This window comes from Xenopus laevis, chromosome 6L (genome assembly GCF_017654675.1).
Source record: "Xenopus laevis strain J_2021 chromosome 6L, Xenopus_laevis_v10.1, whole genome shotgun sequence".
Lineage (NCBI taxonomy): Eukaryota > Metazoa > Chordata > Amphibia > Anura > Pipidae > Xenopus > Xenopus laevis.
Window position 1 is genome coordinate 77,639,371 of NC_054381.1, and position 21,775 is coordinate 77,661,145.

At 38.2% G+C, this 21,775-nt stretch overlaps 1 protein-coding gene and 1 long non-coding RNA gene across 3 annotated transcripts in view; one reads left to right on the forward strand and one right to left on the reverse strand.

The window, feature by feature from the left end:
* LOC108719059 overlaps window positions 1-21,775 on the reverse strand; it is a 101,369-nt gene that overhangs the window by 44,830 nt on the left and 34,764 nt on the right. The window lies entirely within an intron of this gene.
* Window positions 1,103-21,775, forward strand: part of slc9a3.L (solute carrier family 9 member A3 L homeolog) — a 107,149-nt gene continuing 86,476 nt past the window's right edge. Inside the window, exon 1 of one of the 2 annotated variants that reach the window (XM_041566218.1) lies at window positions 1,103-1,558. In XM_041566218.1, coding sequence (XP_041422152.1) covers window positions 1,354-1,558 — 205 coding nt within the window. In that variant the 5' untranslated portion in view covers window positions 1,103-1,353. The remainder of the gene's footprint in view (window positions 1,559-21,775) is intronic. The other variant, XM_041566217.1, reaches the window with a different exon arrangement.

Below are 21,775 nucleotides of genomic sequence, written 5' to 3' on the forward strand. Positions count from 1 at the left end.
GTGGAATATGCTGTCACGATATAAATAAAGACTAAAAATAAAGTCCACAACTTGTAGGAACCTTCACATACATTGATTATCTAATATTTATTCTTAGGATATGTTTTCATGTGGTGATAGTCAGTTTTTGCTGGCTGTCTAGGGAATATTCATGATAAATGTACATAAGGAGTCAATTAAGATCCCCCCTGTGTATTATAATAATAAAGTCCAAAAAATGTGTATGTGAATGGCTGGTGGTATTTTATATCTATTTGATTAATAAATATGTTATAATTAGAAACTGGAATACTTTAAAATTAGACCTGGCAAACAGGGAAAAAAATTAACAGCTGCCAATAAAGTGGGCAGGCTCACTCATAACATAACATTTTTTATGGGAAGTTATATTACAACAATTAAACATATTTAGTAGCTTAAACTGTGATTTGGCGTGTTCTCTTCATTCAGCAGTCACAGGTAACCAGGTTCCCCACTGAACTGCACAAAAATGCACACACACACACTACTTTTATTTTGTCCCGTATTCTCTCTCTCACAGACACAGAAACAAGCACTTTTCTTCTCTCTCACCTACACTGAAACAGGACCAGTTCTTTCTCTCTCTCTCTCTTTCTCACACACACATATACACACACATATATATACCATCATGTGACCAGGCTGTGGCTCAGCCTTTGGATGAAGATCAAGCAAGTATCAGGCTTCAGATGCCTGGCAGAGAGACCCTGCAATGCTATCAAGAGAGAGGCAGAAAAACAGCAGTTTCTTTATTTAGATGTTTAAATAACATAATGGGGACCTGGGACCCTTACTCTTTTCCTGCAATGGGAGAATTCCTGGGGGGGGGGTGTCAGGTGAACCTATTTGTTCCCCCCTGTGGGTGCCTATTTTTAAAGAACCACGTAGAAAAGGTACAATTTTTCTATGGAATTAAAGACAGTATAAGATTATTCACTCATATCCATTTGCATACCTGTGGGCACTGAGCTATTTTAGGGAAGGGGTTGTATTACGAGTAAACAGTTTCATACAGGTGGATGTGTAAAGTGGGCGGATTTTAACACAAAGCACCACCCAACTTGAACATATTAAAAGACAAGCAGAGACAGGCTGGTGTTGTTACAGATAGCATCCTTTGCTTTTTATCGATTTAGGTCACTGACGTTTTTCCCTTCAACAACTCGACTGTGCATCAGCAGGCACATACAAGGTATTTAGGGAATAGTGTATGATACCTGATTAAACTAGAAAGCAGGAGAATGGTGTGAAGAAGAATGGGTGTATAAACTTTAAATATCCTTCTAAAGGACAAAAATAATACAATTATCACAGAGAAGTGGCCTCAACTCCATGCTGTTACTTTTTGTTGGATCTATGGCTTCCCCAGTAATGGCCCAAGTTAGAACTGATGGGCTTGATGTTAATGGAGAACAATCTGGTGGCGGACATGGAGACGCACCAACCAGTCTTCAAATAGTTACTTTTAAGTGGCACCATGTTCAGGATCCCTACATAATTGCTCTTTGGATATTGGTTGCAAGTTTGGCTAAGATTGGTAAGTCAGTTAATGATTTATATTAATTTAATTTTGTTTATGCATTTTGCAGTTAACTATGATGTAGACAGCTGATCCCTGATTAAAAAACAGGGATAAAAATAAACTTTGATTGAAAAAATTATCAAAAATAAATTGTGTATGGGTTTGTATATTGTACCAAGATTATCAGAAGTGTTTTGACAATTGTTTATGTAATATAATCTTAGTAGGTGGAAGGTTGTATTTAATCATTTGTGGCACTAATATATATTTATATTTACATACATACATAGTTTTTGGTGCTGTGAGGGCACAGTTTTAAGGGAGGGGGTTTTAAAGTGGGATATCTGGGTCCATGTATTCATCAGTGGCTGTTCTTATTTTTATTGTCACATTTTGACAACTAGGAAGACTGATATAAAAGAGGAGTTAATATTTATTCCATTAGTTCTACTAGACAAAAGTATTGTTCAGATAGGAAAGAGATGATTATATAGAGAGATGTTCATGTACTAACTACTGTAATAAATAAGGCTAGTGTAAGCCATCATGGCGTTCTGTAATCATACAATTTTTATAGAGGTCATGGAACTCTGAGGTGACTTCAGATAGCCTTTTACATTTTAGTAAGGGAATGTTAGGCTTTATAGTCGTGTTAATTTATGGCAAAATATTAACTGTGAGGTAAATAAAAATGTTTCTCAAGCAAAAGCTTTTGAATTTCATACTTACCCTCAAGTTTAATTACTCACTTTGTCGCCGCTTCAGACAGCCCCTTTATTGCCATGCACAACACCCATTACCTTCACCGTAACATAAATAAAAAGTCAACCAGACATCTTTCCTTCAGCTTGGGGGCAGATGGACTGCAGTCTGCTGCACATAAACCCCCTACCACTTTTTAAATGTGCATGTCTCTGCCTCAGCAAACGCATGAGCGAGAGGAGGGGGAAGCAGAGGGGGTGGCTGCAGGGTTACTGTGCGTGGCGGACCTCTCCAAACAATTTTCTGCAGGGGGGGCTGAATTATGGCCCGAATTATGCCAGAGATCACACTGCATTGTAGATGTTACAGTTGTGTGGATAATACACAATAACGCAGCTCCAGATAAACTCTACAACCCAGGGACACACCACTGTTGCTGAGCTATGAATTTTAGCATTCCATCATAATTCATAACATAAAAAGATATACCTAAAATGTGTATGTAGGTAGTACACAAAATATATTTATTTTAACTTACTGTAATTGTAACTTTAGAAATGGACTATAATTTATAGACTTCTAATAAAGAAAACAATCATTAATCTAATTAAAAATATCTTTATAAAAATGTGAGAATATTAGAAATTACTTTGGATTTGCCTAACCTATTTCAAAGCACTTTGCCTTTGGGTGATGCAATCTGTGTTATGCAGGTAGATGGAGAGAAGTGGATCCACTACTATACACTTCTGTGTATAGCAACACTAACAGTTGCAATATCCGCCTGAGCGCAGAGAGGCGGAGATCGGCCCAGAAAATGCAAAGTCATGCATTTTCAGCCCAATCTCTGCTCTGTGCAGCTGCACTCAGGCTAACACTGTGCCTATCAGTGCAGCTACACAGAAAAGTGAATTGATGTTGATCCATTTCTTTACACTTGCCTGCAAAATGCAGGCAGAGAAATATGGGTGGTATGCTACATGTGCCCTCATGCATTTCAATATTAAGAAACTCTTCACTGACTTCTAAAATCCATATATTTTAAAATAGGGGTTACATTATACAGCGGATCCATTCTATTGCCTGCAACAGGGAACATAATCAGTCCATCACTCTTAAGAATATGGTCAAGGTCAAGTCCTATGCCCTGGGCCCCAAAATACCTCTCACCACTTCAAAAATGGGTTTTATCCACTATTCATTTGCATTTTCCCCAGTAGTTAATAATGAATTTTTTATGGTTATGGAACTTCTTGGTGACTTCTAAATGCATTTTCACTTACAAAAGGGGTACATTAATATTACACAAAAGTCATGAATAACACGAAAAAATTGTGACATGACTCACTGAAATTTCAGCTATTTAGGATTATTTTTATACATAAGGAAGCCCAATATAACAAATAAGAATATTATTTGTACCCCCTCTGTATAGTTCTAATATTTTACAATAGGGGTAAATTGTTAATTATAAAATGTACTATTTTTGGCATCAAAGATCAAATGATCCACATGCGTTTTAACTTATATGTATGGTATCCCTTATGCAGAAACCATCATGCAGATAGCTCCACTTAAAATAATTATTTTAAGTGGAGCTTTCTGGAAATGTTTTTTATTCTTGCTAGATAACTGCAAAGCATGGTAAATTAATTAACTTGATGTTTTCCAGTTATCAGGCAGTTATCAGGCAGGAAATAAAATCATTATTGTTGCTGAAATTGACATCTATCTACTTATATCAGTCAATCTAAGGGTTCCCATCCAGCCCCATTTGACAGGGAAAGTTCCCAGTTCAGGAGATCTGATCCTGGCAAAAATGTCCCCATATTCAGTCACTGTCTGCTGCTTTCGTGTAACCCAGAAGACTAGCAGTAGGTAGAGATTTTAAGGGTAATGGCACAGGCTGCTATTTCAGGAGATTAGTCGTCCATCGACAAATTGCTTCTTCTTCGGGCGATTAATCTTCTCGAACTGCCTTCCCACCGGCTAGAATGTAATCGCATCTTCTTCGGGCGACTAATCTCCCCAAACTGCCTTCCTACCAGCTAGAATGTAAATCGCCGGCAGGATGGCAATCAGAGCGTTTTGTTTTCCAAACTCGCCCGAAGCTGCCTCACAAGGAAACTTGAGGCGACTTCCGAAAGCCGAAGCGATCTGACTGCCATCCCGCCGGCGATTTACATTCTAGCTGGTAGGAAGGCAGTTTGGGGAGATTAGTCGTCTGAAGAAGAAGCGATTTGTCGCAATTTGATCTCCTGAAATGGCAGCGTGTGCCCTGGCCCTAATAGTAGTGGTGGTTTCACGCAAAGCTCAGCCCATTTTTTGTAATACAGAGATCCCTATTATACTTATTGATTAAACTGGTACAATGTACCAATGAGGAAATTGCTCTGTTTCCTGCTGTGGAATTAGAGCACTGTCACATCGAACATCAGTTCCTCTCTGTAGCACAGCCTCAGCTTTAACCTAGAGCATGGCTGTCCAACTGACCCCCCTTGTGTGGCCGCCCACATACCATCTGTAAGGTTTAAAAGGTATCACTACAGAGATTAACTGGCCCCTGCATTGTTTAAACCTCAAATTCAGACTGTAATCATCTGTATTGTTCACACATGTAATCCCCCCTGCATTGTTCAAATTTGTAACACCTCTATTGTTCACACCCCTAAAGCCCTGTACTGTTCACACCTGAGACCCAGACTGAAACTGCCCACATTGTTCACCTGTTCACACTCATACAAACTGCTGGAGGGGCACCAGCACTGTGTCACTATATATAGTACATTTTAGAGTGGTCCTGATAGGTTTCCCTGTCTCCTGCTCTATTCTGCCTGCCCTAAGCCCCTGGGTGTGCCATATTTTGACTGCACTATTCTCCTTGGGTGTGCCATACTCTGCATGCCCTATGGTCCTTAGGTGTGTCATACTCTGCCTGTGTGTGCCATACTCTGCCTGCCCTATGCTCCCTGTGTGTGCCATACTCTGACCACCCTATGCTCCCTGGTGTGCCATACTATGACTGCACTATTCTCCTTTGGTGTGCAATACTCTGCCTGCCCTATGCTCCCTGTGTGTGCCATACTCTGCCTGCCCTATGTTCCCTGTGTGTGCCATACTCTGACCACCCTATGCTCCCTGGTGTGCCATACTATGACTGCACTATTCTCCTTGGGTGTGCAATACTCTGCCTGACCTATGCTCTCTGGGCATGTCATACTATGATTGCCCTATTATCCTTGGGTGTGCAATACTCTGCCTACCCCATGCTCCCTGTGTTTGCCATACTTTGCCTGCCCTATGATCCCTGTGTGTGCCATACTTAGCCTACTCTATTCTACCTGTGTGTACCATACTCTGCCTTACCTATGCTCCCTATGTATGCCATACTCTGCCTTCTCTATGCTCCCTGTGTATGTTATATTCTGCCTGTGTGTGCCCTGCTATGCCTGTGGAAGATAAGCCTGGTATTTGTCCTGGGGGTTTTGTTAGCATTTGAAAATTATTATTAGGGCCCCTAAGGTGTTTAATTATGTGCTGGGGGGGGGGTAGTTGTGTTTTCCACAGGGGTGGAAAAGGCATATGGCAATCTTGAACCGAATCTGGGATTCGGTGCATCCCTAAAAATTTACCTTCTTTAATTGTACTGTAATCCTGTTCTATCCGGGTTACTATGCAGAATATTGATCAGACAGGTTAGCACATTTCTGTCAGTTAACATTAGTACATATCTGTTGAACAGGTTAGTGCATTTCTGTTGAATATTGCAGTCTTTCAAGGAAACATGCACAATGAAATTACATTTTTAATATAAGGGTAAAAATATTGTGGTTGAGACAGTGTGTAAGTGTGGCTAAAGAGGGAGTTGCTAAAAGGGGGATGGTTTGAAACTAATTTCCACTGACATTCTACATGCGGCATACCTGTCCCTGATTTTCAGTTAAGAGATTTGGTAACATTAATCTATCTATTTATAAATATAGATACAGGGTATGGAATCCCTTATCTGGAAAACCACTATCCATAAAGCTCTATATTATGGTAGGCCATCTCCCATGGAGTTCACATTAAACAAACAAATCTTACTTTTAAAAATACCTCTGTAATAATTAAACAATATCTTGTACTTGATCCTAACTAAGCAGCATAAATCCATATGGGTGGCAAAATATCATATCCATATCATTGGGCTTATTTCATGGTTTCAATTTGCAACACTATATATTCGTTTGGAAGGCTGGATAATGTTACACTCAGTGCTTCTACTGTAAATCTGGCTATATATGTTCAGATCTTATTGTCGTACGGGGAACTTTAACGATTGTAAATTTTAATGCCACAATGTAAAACTAACATTCAGATTTAAACTGTAGGATTAAAGTAGGAGAAGTACATTAGACGATGTTCTGGCAGACAACAATCTTAAGAATGTTATGTTCCAGTGACAGTCACCCAGGGATATTGTCAAATAGGCAATACATACAAAGATATTATCGTTATCAGACAGAAATATACTAACCTGTCTAAAAAAACTGAATGCCCGAAAATTGTCGGGAAGATTATTTGATTATTTGCCCACACATGGTCCAAAAATCTTATGAAACTTTTGTTTCGTACGATTATATCTGCACTACTATGGCCAGCTTTAATCAGTGGGGGTCATTTATAAACTTCGCTCAAGGCAGATTGGTTCGCAAAGTGAACATATTTGCCCTGTGCATGGTTATATTTATAAAGCTGAATAAGTGTGGTGCAAACAGAATTGCAAATTTTTTTTCACAATGTGAATGTCTATAAGAGCTTTTAAAATATGTCAAAAATCGCAAATTGCAAATGTTTATGCGCACACTCTGCGACTGAATTACACCACAACTTTGGTGGCGGAAGAAAATATTCGCAAAACAGTTTTGCAAAGTGCGTATTTAAGTTTCTGTCAACGTTATTTTGTGCACACAATAACCTCGCACATTGCGCTCATGCAAACTCCCGCCTCATTTGCTCACCATTTGCGAAAATTTATTCACAATGCAAATTCGCAAAAAACAGAGAGACGGGCAGAGCAGTGCATTATATTAGTGTTCAGGAAAAAACATGGACAATACAACCATTTGTGAATATGCGCTGCGTGAACTTTATAAATGACCCCCAGTATGTTCACCTACATGTAATTGGTACTGCTTATATTAAATCTTTAAAAGCTATTGCCTTGAATATTGCAGGCCTTTTATACATATCTGCCACATATAAGCAGCCTATCTGTAAAACATACTTTCATAAAAATAAAGCCTTTTCATGAAAAATATATTTTAAGTACCTAGGTCTCCCATCTGGCACATATGAGGAACTGTGCTCACACGCACACCAAGACCACACATACATGTCAGGAGGTTACATCAGCCAGGGAGTAAATTCTGAAGTTCCAGTTTTCCCTTAAGACTTAAAAAGTTGGAAAATCTTTACCCTGCCCTGCCTCTCCTCTCCTCTCAACCATTCTGGAGCGAAGCAGTGAGTGCATTATAAATCCCCACATATCAAGAGGCAGAATAGTTTAGAAGAGGCAATGCTGTTGCTTTGTGTTTCTTTGCTCCAGTGAATACACACAAGCCTGACCCAGACAGTAGTGCAAGATTGGTGGAACACTGACATCAGAAGGGAAAGGTTATGTACATGATTTAAAAACTTGAACAAGAACTTTTGCTCCCCCTCTCAAATATGTTTGGACGGTAAAGACATTGTATTCTGCTCTTTCTACACATGCAGATCCACTACAACTAGAGTGTTTAAAGATTTCAATAGAAATGATAGCTGTCAGCTTGTTCTACTTGCCACTGCTTTGCACATGAGCAAGAAACTTGCAATACAGAACATACAGTACTCAGACATTTGTAATCATTTTACATGACCGCATTTAAAAGTTCTCAAGAGATTACTTCTCCTTGTATATCACAGCATACTTGATACTGACATAAATATTTCCAATGAGTAGTTCAAAATTTCCAACAAATATAGAGCTTCTTAGTGTGAGAAGGCAGCACTTTGTCGTTCCTCAACATCAAGAGCATCATAAACTGATGTTTGTTCATCTTCTGTATCCTGCATATTTAAGAAATTAAATGAAGTTTTGTAAGCCTAGCATTTAAGCACAAAATTGTGCTCTTCTGGGCCACTGGCCACCCCCCCTTGCACCTTGGTGATCCAAATTACGTAAATATCCCTTATTTGGAAAACTCCAGGTCCAGAGCATTCTGAATAACAGGTCCTATACCTGCACATGGGAAATAACTTTTATACACCCCTGCATTGCTAGGAACCTGCCCCAGGTATAGGCCAAATGTGAAGTCACTGAAGATGGTGGCATAGCACTGAATGTAAATATACCAAAGTAGAGCACCAGGCCAGGGGAAAAATAACTGATACTGTACTCACTAAGGAGGTACCCAACAACTTGCTAGCCCCGGTGAACACCTTTTACCTTGTATTTTGCCTGTCATTTTTCTTAAAAAATGGTATTTGAAATTCAATAAGGCCTAAAAACTGAATATTGGCTTGCTGACATCACTTTTTTGCACTAAGACATTTGTGTTTGAAAGTTTTCTTTTTCTCCCATGTCTATTTGATTAACTATAGAGCCACCTGTGTAGTCTCTTGAACACTGAATTACAATACTTCTTTGTAATGCCTAGATAAACACTAGCAATAATTCTCCTTTGATTATATTAAAGTAGCTTTTCTATACAGCTTTCCATCTGTCACACTGGGGGCTCACTTGCTAACACTGGGCAGAATTGCACCTATCCAGAAAACCAGTGCAACCAGTGAAAGATTAGCTTTTCTGAGACAGTTGCAAGTAAAGCAATAACAAAGCAATACATACAGAAGATTGGTTGCCAAAGGGCTAATTGCATCAGTGATGCATGTCACTTAACCCTTGTGCCAAGCATGAAGGTGCATCTGTAATTCCTTACAACAGGCTCAGAATATGTGTTGCCCTAAACCACAAGGCTCATTTAGTATTCAAAACAAGTACTTTGTGTAATGTTCAAAGTGCAATTTTGCCATTTTTTACCCACAATGCTGCGTTTTCCCAATAATTTCAGCATAATAACTGTTGTGAGGCAGGGTTCCTCTATAAAAAGACAATGCAAGACCAAGCAGAATTATGTGAAAATACAAGGAACAGCCTTTTATGAAAGTACCTATAAAGAAACAGTAACATCAAAAAATGAAAGTGTTTAAAGTAAAAAAAATATAATGCAGTGTTGCTCTGCACTGGTAAAACTGCTGTGTTTGCTTCAGAAACTCTACTATAGTTTATATAAATAAGCTGCTGTGTAGCCATGGGGGCAGACATTCATAGGAGAAAGGCTCAGGTTATACAGCAGATAAGCTCTGTAGAACATAATGGTGATGTCTGTTAGCCACTATTTAACCTGTGCCATATAGCCTTTTTTTAATTTCCACCATTGATACACAGCAGCTTGTTTATATGAACTATAGTAGTGTTTCTGAAGTAAACACAGCAGTTTTACCAGTGCAGGGCAATAGTACATGATGTTCTCATTACTTCAAACACTTTAATTTTTTGGTGTTATCCTTTAATGAAGGGAATTCTTCATGCAAATGATCGCAGCAAACCTATTCAACCACAAGTGCACTTAGTGGTAAATTAACCCTATTTTTAGTTTAAAAATTGTTATTGTCAGACTGAAATTAGTTCTGTGCTTAATTGCTACCAAACACATGCATTAAGTACAGGGGTCACATAAACTAGAGAAACATGTGACATGTTTAAAGAAATGCTTTTATATATTGTGCATGAATGAGCTACAATCCCTAAAAAAATTAGAAACATAATATCCAGTATTATATTAAGGGTCCCTTTTACTAACAATTGAATTTAATTTTTTTCCATGAATGTCTAAAAAATTTGTGGTTTTCCTATTTTTTTTAAAAAAAATCTCTAAAAATTTTAGTTTAGATTTAGGGGCACATTTACTTAAAGTCGAATATCGAGGGTCCATTAACCCTCGATATTCGACCGTCGAAGTAAATTCCTTCGACTTCGAATATCGAAGTCAAAGGATTTACCGAATTGTTCGATCGAACGATTAAATACTTTGAATCGAACGATTCGAAGTATTTTAATCCATAGATTGAACGTTTTTCCTTCGATCAAAAAAAGCTAGGAAAGCCTATGGGGACCTTCCCCAAAGGCTAACATTGATGCTCGGTAGGTTTTAGGTGGTCGAATTTTTTTTTAAAGAAACAGTACTTTGACTATCGAATGGTCGATAGGTCGTAGTCGAAGGTCGAAGTAGCCAAATCGAGGGTCAAAGTAGCCAATTCAATAGTCGAAGTAGCCAAAAAAATACTTCGAAAATTCAAAGTATTTTTTATTCTATTCCTTCACTCGAGCTATGTAAATGTGCCCCTTAGTGTTTTCCATAGTAAAGAAGTGTAGAAACCACAAAAACTACTAGTACAAAACCTTGCCTGGTAAAAGTTGTTGAGGTCTTATAGAAGTCAATGGGAGCTGCTCTGATCCTATTGGACTGATTTAAATCAATTTGGACTTTTACACATTTTCATTTTATTTTTGTACTAAAGTTTTTCAAGGTTTTAGAGGTATTCTTATTTTTTAACTTATTATTTTTTGTTTGTACTTTTTTCATCCTGATCTTTTAATACATTTTCACGACATTCGTAATTTTAGAGAAAGTGAGTTTAGTCATGGTTTCAAAAACCTCTACAACTACTAAAATCTGACCTTTGATAAATAGGTCTGCTTATGTGCAAGCAAGCAAAAAATTATCGCAAACTTAGACTAGTGACGGATATGTGTGTGAGAACACCCAGACATTTGGAACAATAGTACTTTCTAAGTACTGCAATGTGTTAGTCACACCCCTAGACTACATCTTCAGCTACAGGAAAATAAATATCATTGAGCACCAGAGCCCTTTTAAATGAAGTTACAGTATCTCTTCGTATAAAAACATCAAGCATAGTCAAAAAGTGGAACCTTATACTACGCTTTTTATGGTAATATGCCACTTCTTCAGAAGCAGTAATAGCTTAATGCAAAATGCATGGTTCCACTCTATGTTCATGAATAATTGATTTTTCTTTACTAAGGAATATGGGTAACTTTTTAATTTTATAAAAAAGTATTTCATTGCTTAGTTGCAGTTGCAAAAACAACCTTTGTGAACATTACAAATGGTGGGATACCCAAAGATTAAGGAACTAGCACTGATATTTGGACCACAGCAATAGCAGCCAATATATAAACTCCCTATTACACTGCAAATTCTCCAAGTTCTTGTGTAAGTGATTATACATTGAACACCCCAAGAGACACTGGGTATCTTTTAGCATCCTATTGAACTTGTTGAATTGCACATGCTACTGAACACCTTTTTACATCGCACTACGTTCTGTTAAGATTGTATCTCATCACAGTTCCCATAGTACATTGCAGCTGTGGCAGTGTGCACCTGAGGCTTGAAGGTGCCCTTTAAGTGGGAACAAACAACAGTATTATATTTAAAAATAATAAATTATTTAAAAATGTAGATTTTTCTTGCATCCTGAAACCATCCAAGCCTACATGACTAGTCCTGTGGTAAATGTTATCATATATTGTTAGTATGTTCAATTAAGGGAATATGTACAGATTAAGGGAGTTTATCCAATTCAACTATTTGCATTTTTAATGTATTTAATTATATCACTAAAATATAACCTTCAAAAGATAAAGATGAATAATAATAATAATAACAATAGATATCTTGCCTGGTCCATTTGGGAACTGCATATGGACAGGGCATGTACTGGCATTTGATATCAATGTGTCTTGTTAAATTGGTTGATGATCAGTCCTTTTTGCTTTCAGGCCAAGCAGATCTCCCCACTTTATGGTGTCCTCTGAATTTTAACTCTTCCAATAATCGAATCCCAATGGTGCAACTAATTCAGAGAGGTGATAACTGAAACTCACATAGGTTGTGAATGCTGTCAGGTTAATGTGGTTGTGGTTTAATTATCAAGGTGTCATGCAACTCAAATAGACAAGTGTTATTTGTGAGAGTTGCATGAATGGAGGTGTGAAGTACTGGTGTTAAGCCAGTTGAACACCTTGAGTAAAATAATGCTGGTCCAGATCTTAATCAGGTACACCAAGATACATGGAACAAAAAGTTAACGTTTTAAAAATACATGACATATATAATCTGCCATAATTATTTTTTTTTATACCAGTAATGGCTAGCTCAATTTACAAATTGCTCAGTTCAGGAATGCTTTGCTTGAATGGCATGGCCTTTAGCTAAAGACAAAGCCTTAAATAATAATATAGGTACTTTTTTATTATTATTAGTTATTAAAAGTATTATCATGCATACTAGTAATAATAATTCAACATGCTTAACATAGTAAGCTGTAACATCACCTGGTATGCATTCATCTGTGTGTCCATGGCAATAAAAACTTACCTCAAACAAAACAACTGTAGTTTTGCAGTGAGGTACATAAAAGACTGAAAGAATGTCAAGCAACCCTTGCCAACTTTGCAAGAGCTTCCCAGACTTCAAGGAAAACAAATGTAACTACATACAGGTGAATGCTACTCTTTCAGAAGACCTTTGCAAGTAATATGCATGATTTGAATCTAAGTAGTATGTTCAGGCTTATATATGTTTCAGGTCCCCAAACTGGATATCCTGAGGTCATTCAAAAAGGTTACCAATCTTTGAGGCCTGTTGAAGTCTTACCAAAATGTATGCAGTTGACATAGCTGACATCTATATTACCATAGTTAATGATTGCTTAAATCATGCCTTTATGGGGGTGTGGTCTGATGGTCGGCTAGGAAAGACGCATTTCTGCTTGACTCTAGTGTTACTTAGACCGGTTAATAGCCTCATTTAACCACATAATGGGGACATTTCTGAGGCAAGCACCTACTATTTCATTGCAGAAGACCGTTTCACAAAAAAAAGATAAAGAAATCGGTCAATTCTTTACTAAAAACCCTCCGTCACCGAACACAGAGGAGAGCTCCAAGATGGCAGACAGTGAGGCATCCGACAAAGAGCAACCTCCACATCGAGCAGAAACAACGCCTCTAGCCACTCATACTGATATACTAAGCCTGATAGCTGCTCTCCCGCAAAAAAACAACCTAGCAAAATTGCTAGTCTACATCAAACACAGCCAACAACAGGAGACACAAATTCTCAAAACTGATATGCAGTCGCTCCATACTAAGATCCAGGATCTCGAGGACCGTTACCTAAATCTCGAACAGACTGTTGTGGATAACTCAGCAAGACTCACTACGCAGGCAGAAGTCAAAAACCAGGAATTCAAAGTCACAAACAAACGCTTCAGCAGGAACAGTATAACTGGAACCAGCTTGGGCACTCACAAAATGGAGGACTGGGCCTTTAAAGAAGTTTTGGTGGCAAGATTCAAATTTGGCGCCTCTTTGTGACGTCATGATGCTTGGCGATGCTGGGCGTCAGACGCCGGCTTCAAACCAGCCGAGATCCTGTGCACGGAATTTCTAAGAGAGACACGCCGGGTGGTAAGAGAACCTTCCAATGTCCCGGCGCTTCTTACAGTACCCCCCCTTTCAGGAGTACCCTCCGGGAACTCCCAAAACTTATCTGGAAACTTTTTTTGAAAGGCCCAGATCAGACGAGGAGCATGAGTGTCCTCAGCTCTCACCCAAGATCTCTCTTCAGGCCCAAAACCCCTCCAGTGGACCAAATATTGGCTATTGTCTCTCACCTTCCTGGAATCCAGAACCTCCTGAACCTCAAACTCTCGGTGATCATGAAGCATGATAGCAGCAGGGGAAGGTTGATCTGTTTAAAAACTGTTTCTAATAAAAAAAGGGTTGAGCAGGGAAACATGAATGGAATTGGAGATGTTCATGGAGGAAGTTCAAGACGAAAAGACATAGCATTAATCACCTCCTTAATCTTGAAGGGTCCCATATAGCGAGGTCCAAACTTGGGTAAACAAAGCTTGATGTGCTTAGTGGAAAGCCAGACAAAATCTCCAAACTGGTAGGGAGGATTAGGACGACGGTGTTTGTCGGCTGCAACCTTCTGAACAGACAAAGCTTTTCGTAGAGACTGGGGGGCTTGATACCAAATGGCTTTGAAATCACGAACAAGTGCATCCGCTGCAGGTATCTCCATCTTGAAAATATCAGGAGGAAGAGCCAAAGGGTTATGGCCAAATCCAACGAAAAACTGAGAAACTCCTAGAGACTCATGTTGAAGATTATTATGGGCAAAATCAATCCAATTGTCCTGGTTTTGACAAATGAAACCTTGCAAGAACTGTTCCAAAACCTGATTGGTCCTCTCCGTCTGACGGTTGCTTTGCGGATGATAGGCCGAAAAGAAGTTCAATTTGATGCTCAAATGTTTCAAGAAAGCTTCCCAAAATCTGGATACAAACTGCACCCCACAGTCAGACACAATAGACTGGTGCACCCCATGCAAGCGAAAGATCTCCTTGATGAAAATTTGAGCCAAACCAGCAGAGGATGGAAGTTCTTTCAGAGGAACAAAATGAGCCATCTTGGAGAATCTGTCCACTATTACCAAAATAGTAATCATATCAGAAGACCTAGGCAGGTCCACAATAAAGTCCATAGCTACATCTATCCAGGGTTGAGTGGGAATGGGTAAGGGTTGGAGACGGCCACACGGTAAGGAATGAGGACTTTCTGTTGTGCACAGACTGTGCAGGCCGAGACAAAGAGCTTGACATCTTTAACGAGCGAAGGCCACCAGCAATACCTTGAAACGAATTCCTGAGTCTTCTTGATGACCATAAACCTTAGAAGAATGAGCCCATTCTAGAACTTGGGCCACCCTTGACTGCGGTACAAATACTTTTCCAGAGGGGCATTCAGGAGAAGGTTCCAAGTTGGACAAATCAGACACCGATAGAGAGGTAGGAGCCACAACCAAGTCGGGAGAAACAATAGGGGTGAGTGGGATCAGGTTACCCTCCTTCTGCACCATACCTGGCCTATAGGAGATGAAAAAATGAAACCTAGAAAAACAGAGCCCAATGGGCCTGATGAGGATTGAGTCTTCTAGCCGAGGAAATATATTCAAGATTCTTGTGATCCGTTAAGATGGTAATAGGCTGTTCAGTTCCCTCAAGCATACAACGTCATTCCTCCAGTGCAAGCTTGACAGCCAAAAGTTCCCGATTACTCACATCATAATACCTCTCAGCAGGAGACAGTTTAGGAGAGAAGTAGGCACAAGGATGAAGGGTCCCTTGGAATTCTGCATGCTGAGACAAGATGGCCCCAACTCCCACCTCCGACATATCGACCTCCAGAATAAAGGGTCAGGCAGAATCAGGATGAAGAAGGATTGAGGGGTCCAAGAAATTTTACAAGGGGTTCTTCATTAGAGCCGTAATAGGTGCTACTGTCTGGGAAAAATTCTTGATGAACTTGTGGTAAACGTTAGCAAAACCCCAAGAAATGTTGGATGGCTGAACAGCAGAAACTTTAGCAGGATCCATCTCAAATCCTGAGGGAGAACTCACACTTTTCAAGCTTAGCATAAAGGCAATTCTCCCTTAATTTGAGAAGAACTTGTTTTACTTGGAAAAGGTGATCAGAAATTGAAGAATAAATCAAAATATCATCCAAATAGACTATAACACAAGTCTGTAAAAAGTCCCGAAGGACATCATTGATAATATCTTTCAAGACAGTGGGCATATTTCATAAGCCTAACTTCATGACCAAATATTCATATTGGCCATCCCGGGTGTTGAAGGCTGTCTTCCACTCATCCACTTGACGAATGCGAATACAATTGTAAGCACCCATAAGTCTAACCTGGTGAAGACTTTAGCCCCTCTTAGTCCAATAATTCTGGAATCAGATGCAACGGGTATCGATCCTTTATGGTTATTTTGTTCAAGGCACGATATTCAATGCGCGGTCTAAGCGTGCCATCCTTCTTCTGAACAAAAAGGAACCCAGCTCCGGCCGGAAACATGGACTTCTTAATGAACCATTTGGAGAGATTATCCTGGACATATTCTTTCATGGCTTGGGTTTCAGGCACGGATAAGGGATATGTTCTTCCCCTAGGAGGAATGGAGCCAGGAACCAGATCGACAGGACAATCAAAAGGACGATAAGGAGGCAAGATCTCAGCATATCTCTTCTCAAATACAGCTGCGAAATCCTTGTAAGCATCAGGCAGAAGTGGATCGGACACTGGAAGTAAAGATGATGCAGCCATGGGCATAACAGAAGAAGAAATGCAATTGAAGCGGCAAAACGGACTCCAGGCTGTAAGTTCCCCAGACAACCAGTCAATGGACGGGTTATACGTCTCAAGATTGCTCTTTCTAAGAGAACTTCTAAAAGAGACACGCCGGGAGGCAAGAGAACCCCGCAATCTCTCCCGCGTCTTACAACACAGACAGGGAAAGTTCCCGGACCAGATGGTTTACCACTCTATACTAAAAAATATTTAATTACTCCCTAACTTACTTAAAGCCTTTCAAGACATTCAACAGGGATCCCACTTTCCCACTCATTAGAAGCTCATATTAGCTAATTACTGAAACCAGGAAAAAAACACCAAGAACCTGGTAGCTATAGACCAATTTCACTAATAAATGGAGTTGTCAAATTGCTCACAAAAATTATTTCAAACAGATTGAATGCTGTTCTTCACAAAATCATTGACCCAGAACAAGTAGGCTTCATTCTATTTAGAGAAGGCCGAGATATTACCAACAGACTCATAAATATACTACACTGGGCTAAAACTCAAAAATCTAAACTTATGCTATTATTTACCGATGCGGTAAAAGCCTTGAACCATGTTAACTGGTCCTATATATTTACCTACTTAAGATACATTGGCCTGGGCCCTAAAGCTTTGAAATGTATACAAGCACTTTACAATTATCCCACAGCCTACGCGTCAATAGCCTGTAATCAAACGGCATTGAAATAAAAAATGGCACACAACAGGGCAACCCCGTATGGACAAACCACTCTCAGTTTCCACAATTGAACCCTACTTACACAAAAGTGTAACAAACTGCAATATCAACTCTGCAAGAATGGTATAAAAAAGTGGAGGAAATACACAAATTTGAAGAACTCTCACTCTTATCGACAGACCAGTATAATAACTATAGTACAAAATGTTTTAGTTGGCTTTCCTTTAAAGAGTCAGACTATTACAAACACACATCTTCTTCATAGATTGAAACAGGCCTACACCCCTCTACACCTCTACTTCCCCCATCTAATCCTTTTCTTTCAATATCTATGAGATTGTATTTTTCATTGTGATATGAATGCATTCACTGAGATCGTATCCATGATTGATTAATACTATGGATTTCCTTGTTTATTTTCTGCCTAATTGTAAACTCTAAGCTGCAATAAAAATGACATTTAAAAAAAAAAAATCATGCCATTATACCCTACTGTTTTAAGACCTCCATGATTATAACAGCCCAAAGAAAGCTATGATCGACTGCCTCATTGCTCTATGAAATACTTTGAAAAAACCGAATCAGATTCCATCAATTCCATTATTCCCAACTATCTTAATACATAGATCTACAGAAGATGCAGATGTCCTAGCACTTTAATCTATACTACTTTATCTTAAGAAACCCAACACATATACTCACATGCTTTTTCTTCACTTTAGTTCTACTTTCAGTACTTTTACTTCTCATCTCCTTCTGTAGACAACACTATAGTGCTTGGTCTCATTCAAAACAATGATAAACAAATAATTTCAGACATTATTCAATACAGTAGGAACTACAATCTGGTTCCTACTACCTAAAAAACAAACTAAAGGAAATAGACTTCAAGGAGAACCCAAATTAACATAAACCATTACATATTGAAGATAACTGGGTAGGTGAACTCCTTCAGGTTCCCAGACCTATACATCTCAAAATCCTTAAGATGGACTGACATCACCAAGGCAATAACCTTAAAGGCTCACCAACAGCTTCACATTCTTAGAAGATTGCAGTGCAAGTAAAAGCATTCTGCCAGAAACATATTGATATAGTAGTACCACTCAGCAGGAAACATTTTCAAACCAAATCCAAGAGCTTATTGGCATCACCTGTCAACAAAATAAACTGTTTTTATGTTTTTAATTAAAAAGAAATTACACATATGCATTATGTTTGCTTACAATTTCTAGCCAAATTTGAACCCTGCAAAAAGGATTCAGTGCTAAAAGAGAAAAACTAAATAAGCAAGCCCTCCTTTGATAGTTTTTCCATTTTGGTTACACATCTGCAAACACTTTCTAGTTCATGTATATGCTTCCTTTGAACCACATATTAAGTGGATGTAGTGTAACAAATAACCCTTATTCCAGATGTTCAGGTACCAGATTATAATAAAATCATGACATTGTTCAAGAGTGTCCTAACAAGCTGTAGTTTGAGTTAGTCTGCATTAGCCCTGTGATTCAGTTACATCTTCCTGGGGAAGACATACAAGTGAGTGTCAGATTAAACACTGATTCATTCACCAAACTATAGTCCAGGTAAGATTCACCACTTTATGGGGTTTTTACAAGCAGCTTTGTTTGTCTTTTAATTACCAAAATATGGTGGCAGTATTATGTGAAACGATGTAAACACAATATACACATCTGTTGTTACCCATAGCAACAAAGAAGACCCTTCAATACTAATGGCAGGTTGGTAGCTATAGGTAACAGCATTTGAATCCTTTAGGACGTTCGTAGGCAAATAGGTTACACTTTACATTCAACACTACAGTTACACTGTGGAGGTAATTTATTAAGTTCGTGCATCGCATATTTTTTCGCAAATGGTTGTATTGCCAATGTTTTTTCCTGAACGCTAATCTATTGCACTGCTTTGTCCATTTTTCTGTTTTTTTCGCATTGTGAATACATTTTCGCAAATAGTGCGCAAATGAGTTGGGAAGCGCAAGCTAGCGCAAGCGCACCCAAATAGCGTTGAAAGTAACTTAAATTCGCACTTTGCAAAACTGTTTTGCAAATATTTTCTCCACCACCAAAGTTGTGGCGTAATTCAGTCGCAGCGTGTGCGCATAAGTATTCGTAATTTGCAATTTTTGACATATTTAAAAAGGTCTTATAGACATTCATATTGTGAAAAAAAATTCACAATTCTGTTTGCATCACACTTATTCAGCTTTATAAATATAACCATGTGCAGGGCAAAAATATTCACTTTGCGAACCAATCTACCTTGCCCGAAGTTTATAAATCTTATATATCTTATATAGTTTATATAAAGATTTATAGAATCTTAACTTGCTTGATGGTAAGAAAATTAGTTGCAGAAATTTATCATAGACTTTTATGCTCTTAATGTATTGTATGTATGTATAAACTTTTTTTTGTATATAATGTGGTGACATTTTAAAAGTTTAGTAAATGCTCAAACAGTGAGAACAACATTTTGTTAAATTAATATTAGTAATACAGTTACCAATCTGAAGTGCAATGTTCTGAAAGACCCCTGTCCCATAGAGCTTACTGCCTGAATGGAAGCATCATATACTTGCACATGTTAATACTAGACTTGGCACTTGCCAAGAGATAGTTCTTCAAGAGATAGGATCTGAATTCAGTTTTGAAGTAGGTGAGGGAGAGTTCTTTACGAGTCCAGGGATTTCATCCCAGATCAAAGAAGTAGCAAGACAGAAAGGTTTAAAGGAACAGTTCAATGAAAAATAAAAACTGGGTAACTTGATAGGTTGTGCAATTGATCCTTAGCATGCAGGTCAGATTTAAAAGCAACAGTTATGTTCCATGTAGTTCCACTCAAGTCACTGACTGGTTACTGCTTGGTAACCAATCAGTGGAAGCCAAGAGTGCTACAAATCAGGAAGTAGTAAAATTTTAGTAAATAAATGTGCTTTCTACCTAAATGTTTAGTTAAGTTCTGTGGGAATGCTTGCTTTTGCTATGTAGCAGATTTAGGTTGTTACTCTAACAGACAATTTTATTATCACATATAATAGCCTATTTATTAAACCTTTTTAAAGTTTTTAAAGGGAAAAACTATTTTTTTAAAAGATTTATTATTCCCCAAAGCTGATAAAAATCAAAATCTGAAAATTCTTCAGCTAAAACCTGTCAAGGTCATGTAGAAGTGAATAGCAGATGTCCCTGAAAATGTTTCTTTACATCATGATCTGCGCTGGTTTTCGTACTATAATCTGAAAAGGTGAGGATTTTTGGACGACCACTAGAAAAATCAAGAGATTCGGGAATCAAACTCGAAAAATTAGTGTGATTCGAATTGTCACTAGAGTTGTCAAGACTTTTCCCACACAAAATTTTCAAGCTGATTTTTTGATAAACAAGTTAAATTTGTGGATGGGAGTTAAGTAGATTTTGTTTTTTAAAAAAAAGAGTTTTAGTAAATACCCCCCAAGAGTTGTTTGTTGTTGTTTGTTTTATTCATATTGTGCAAGTTTGGAAAACTATTAAAGTGGACCTGTCACACAGACACAAAAATCTGTATAATAAAAGTCCTTTTCAAATTAAACATGAAATCCAATTTCTATTTTTTAGCATTCATAGCTGCTGTAAGCTCATTTAAAAATCTCAGATGTCAATCAAATATTGTCTGCCCAGCCTCTATGCCATGGGCATAGAGGCGGGGCAGACAAATTCCCTTTCCATTCAGCACTTCCTAGATTTCACTGCTCTCCAGACATTCCCACGTTCTCTTTACCATTTAATTGTGTAGCCAGGGCATGGGAATGGACATCTGGTCCCCCATTCTGGTGCACAAACAAGATTCTGAGATGATGCGAGGCTGTCCTTAAAAACAGTGTCCACAAAATGGCTGCTGCCTGCTTGCTATCATTTTGAATTCCCAGACTGAAGGAAACACAATTCAAATAATTCATACAGTGTAATTAAAGTTACAGTAGTAATGAAATTACTAGCCAGGTCATTCATATGTATTAGGTAAATCTTGTTTGTTGTTGAACTTAGACTAATTACAGTTTTATGTAATTGAGCTATTACGTGTTCATTCTTTTGGAACTAACTGTGAAACTTTATTGGTATACAATTACCTAAGCACTGCACTCTCATATACCAAGGTTTATTTATGTATTAAACTATCTGTATTAACTATCATAACATTTTCTTTGCATGTTCATTATAATTTCCTGTAAAAGTATATTCCTGATGTTTTTACATGATAGGCCACCTTATTTGTGCTGCAGTAGTCCGCTGGTGTTATTAACAGGTATTAACAAAAGCAGATTTAACAGCAAAAATTGATAAACCTGACTTATAGTTAATTTTTAATGCACATGATTATTTTGAATTTTATTTTTATTGTCAGTATTACTTTTTTTTTCTTTTGCTTCCATTTGCTCTTTTAGATGTATATGTATTTGTGTGCAGAGCTTTAAGGGGATCACTGTAACAGAATTTTGCGATCTTCTGCTTACATTAC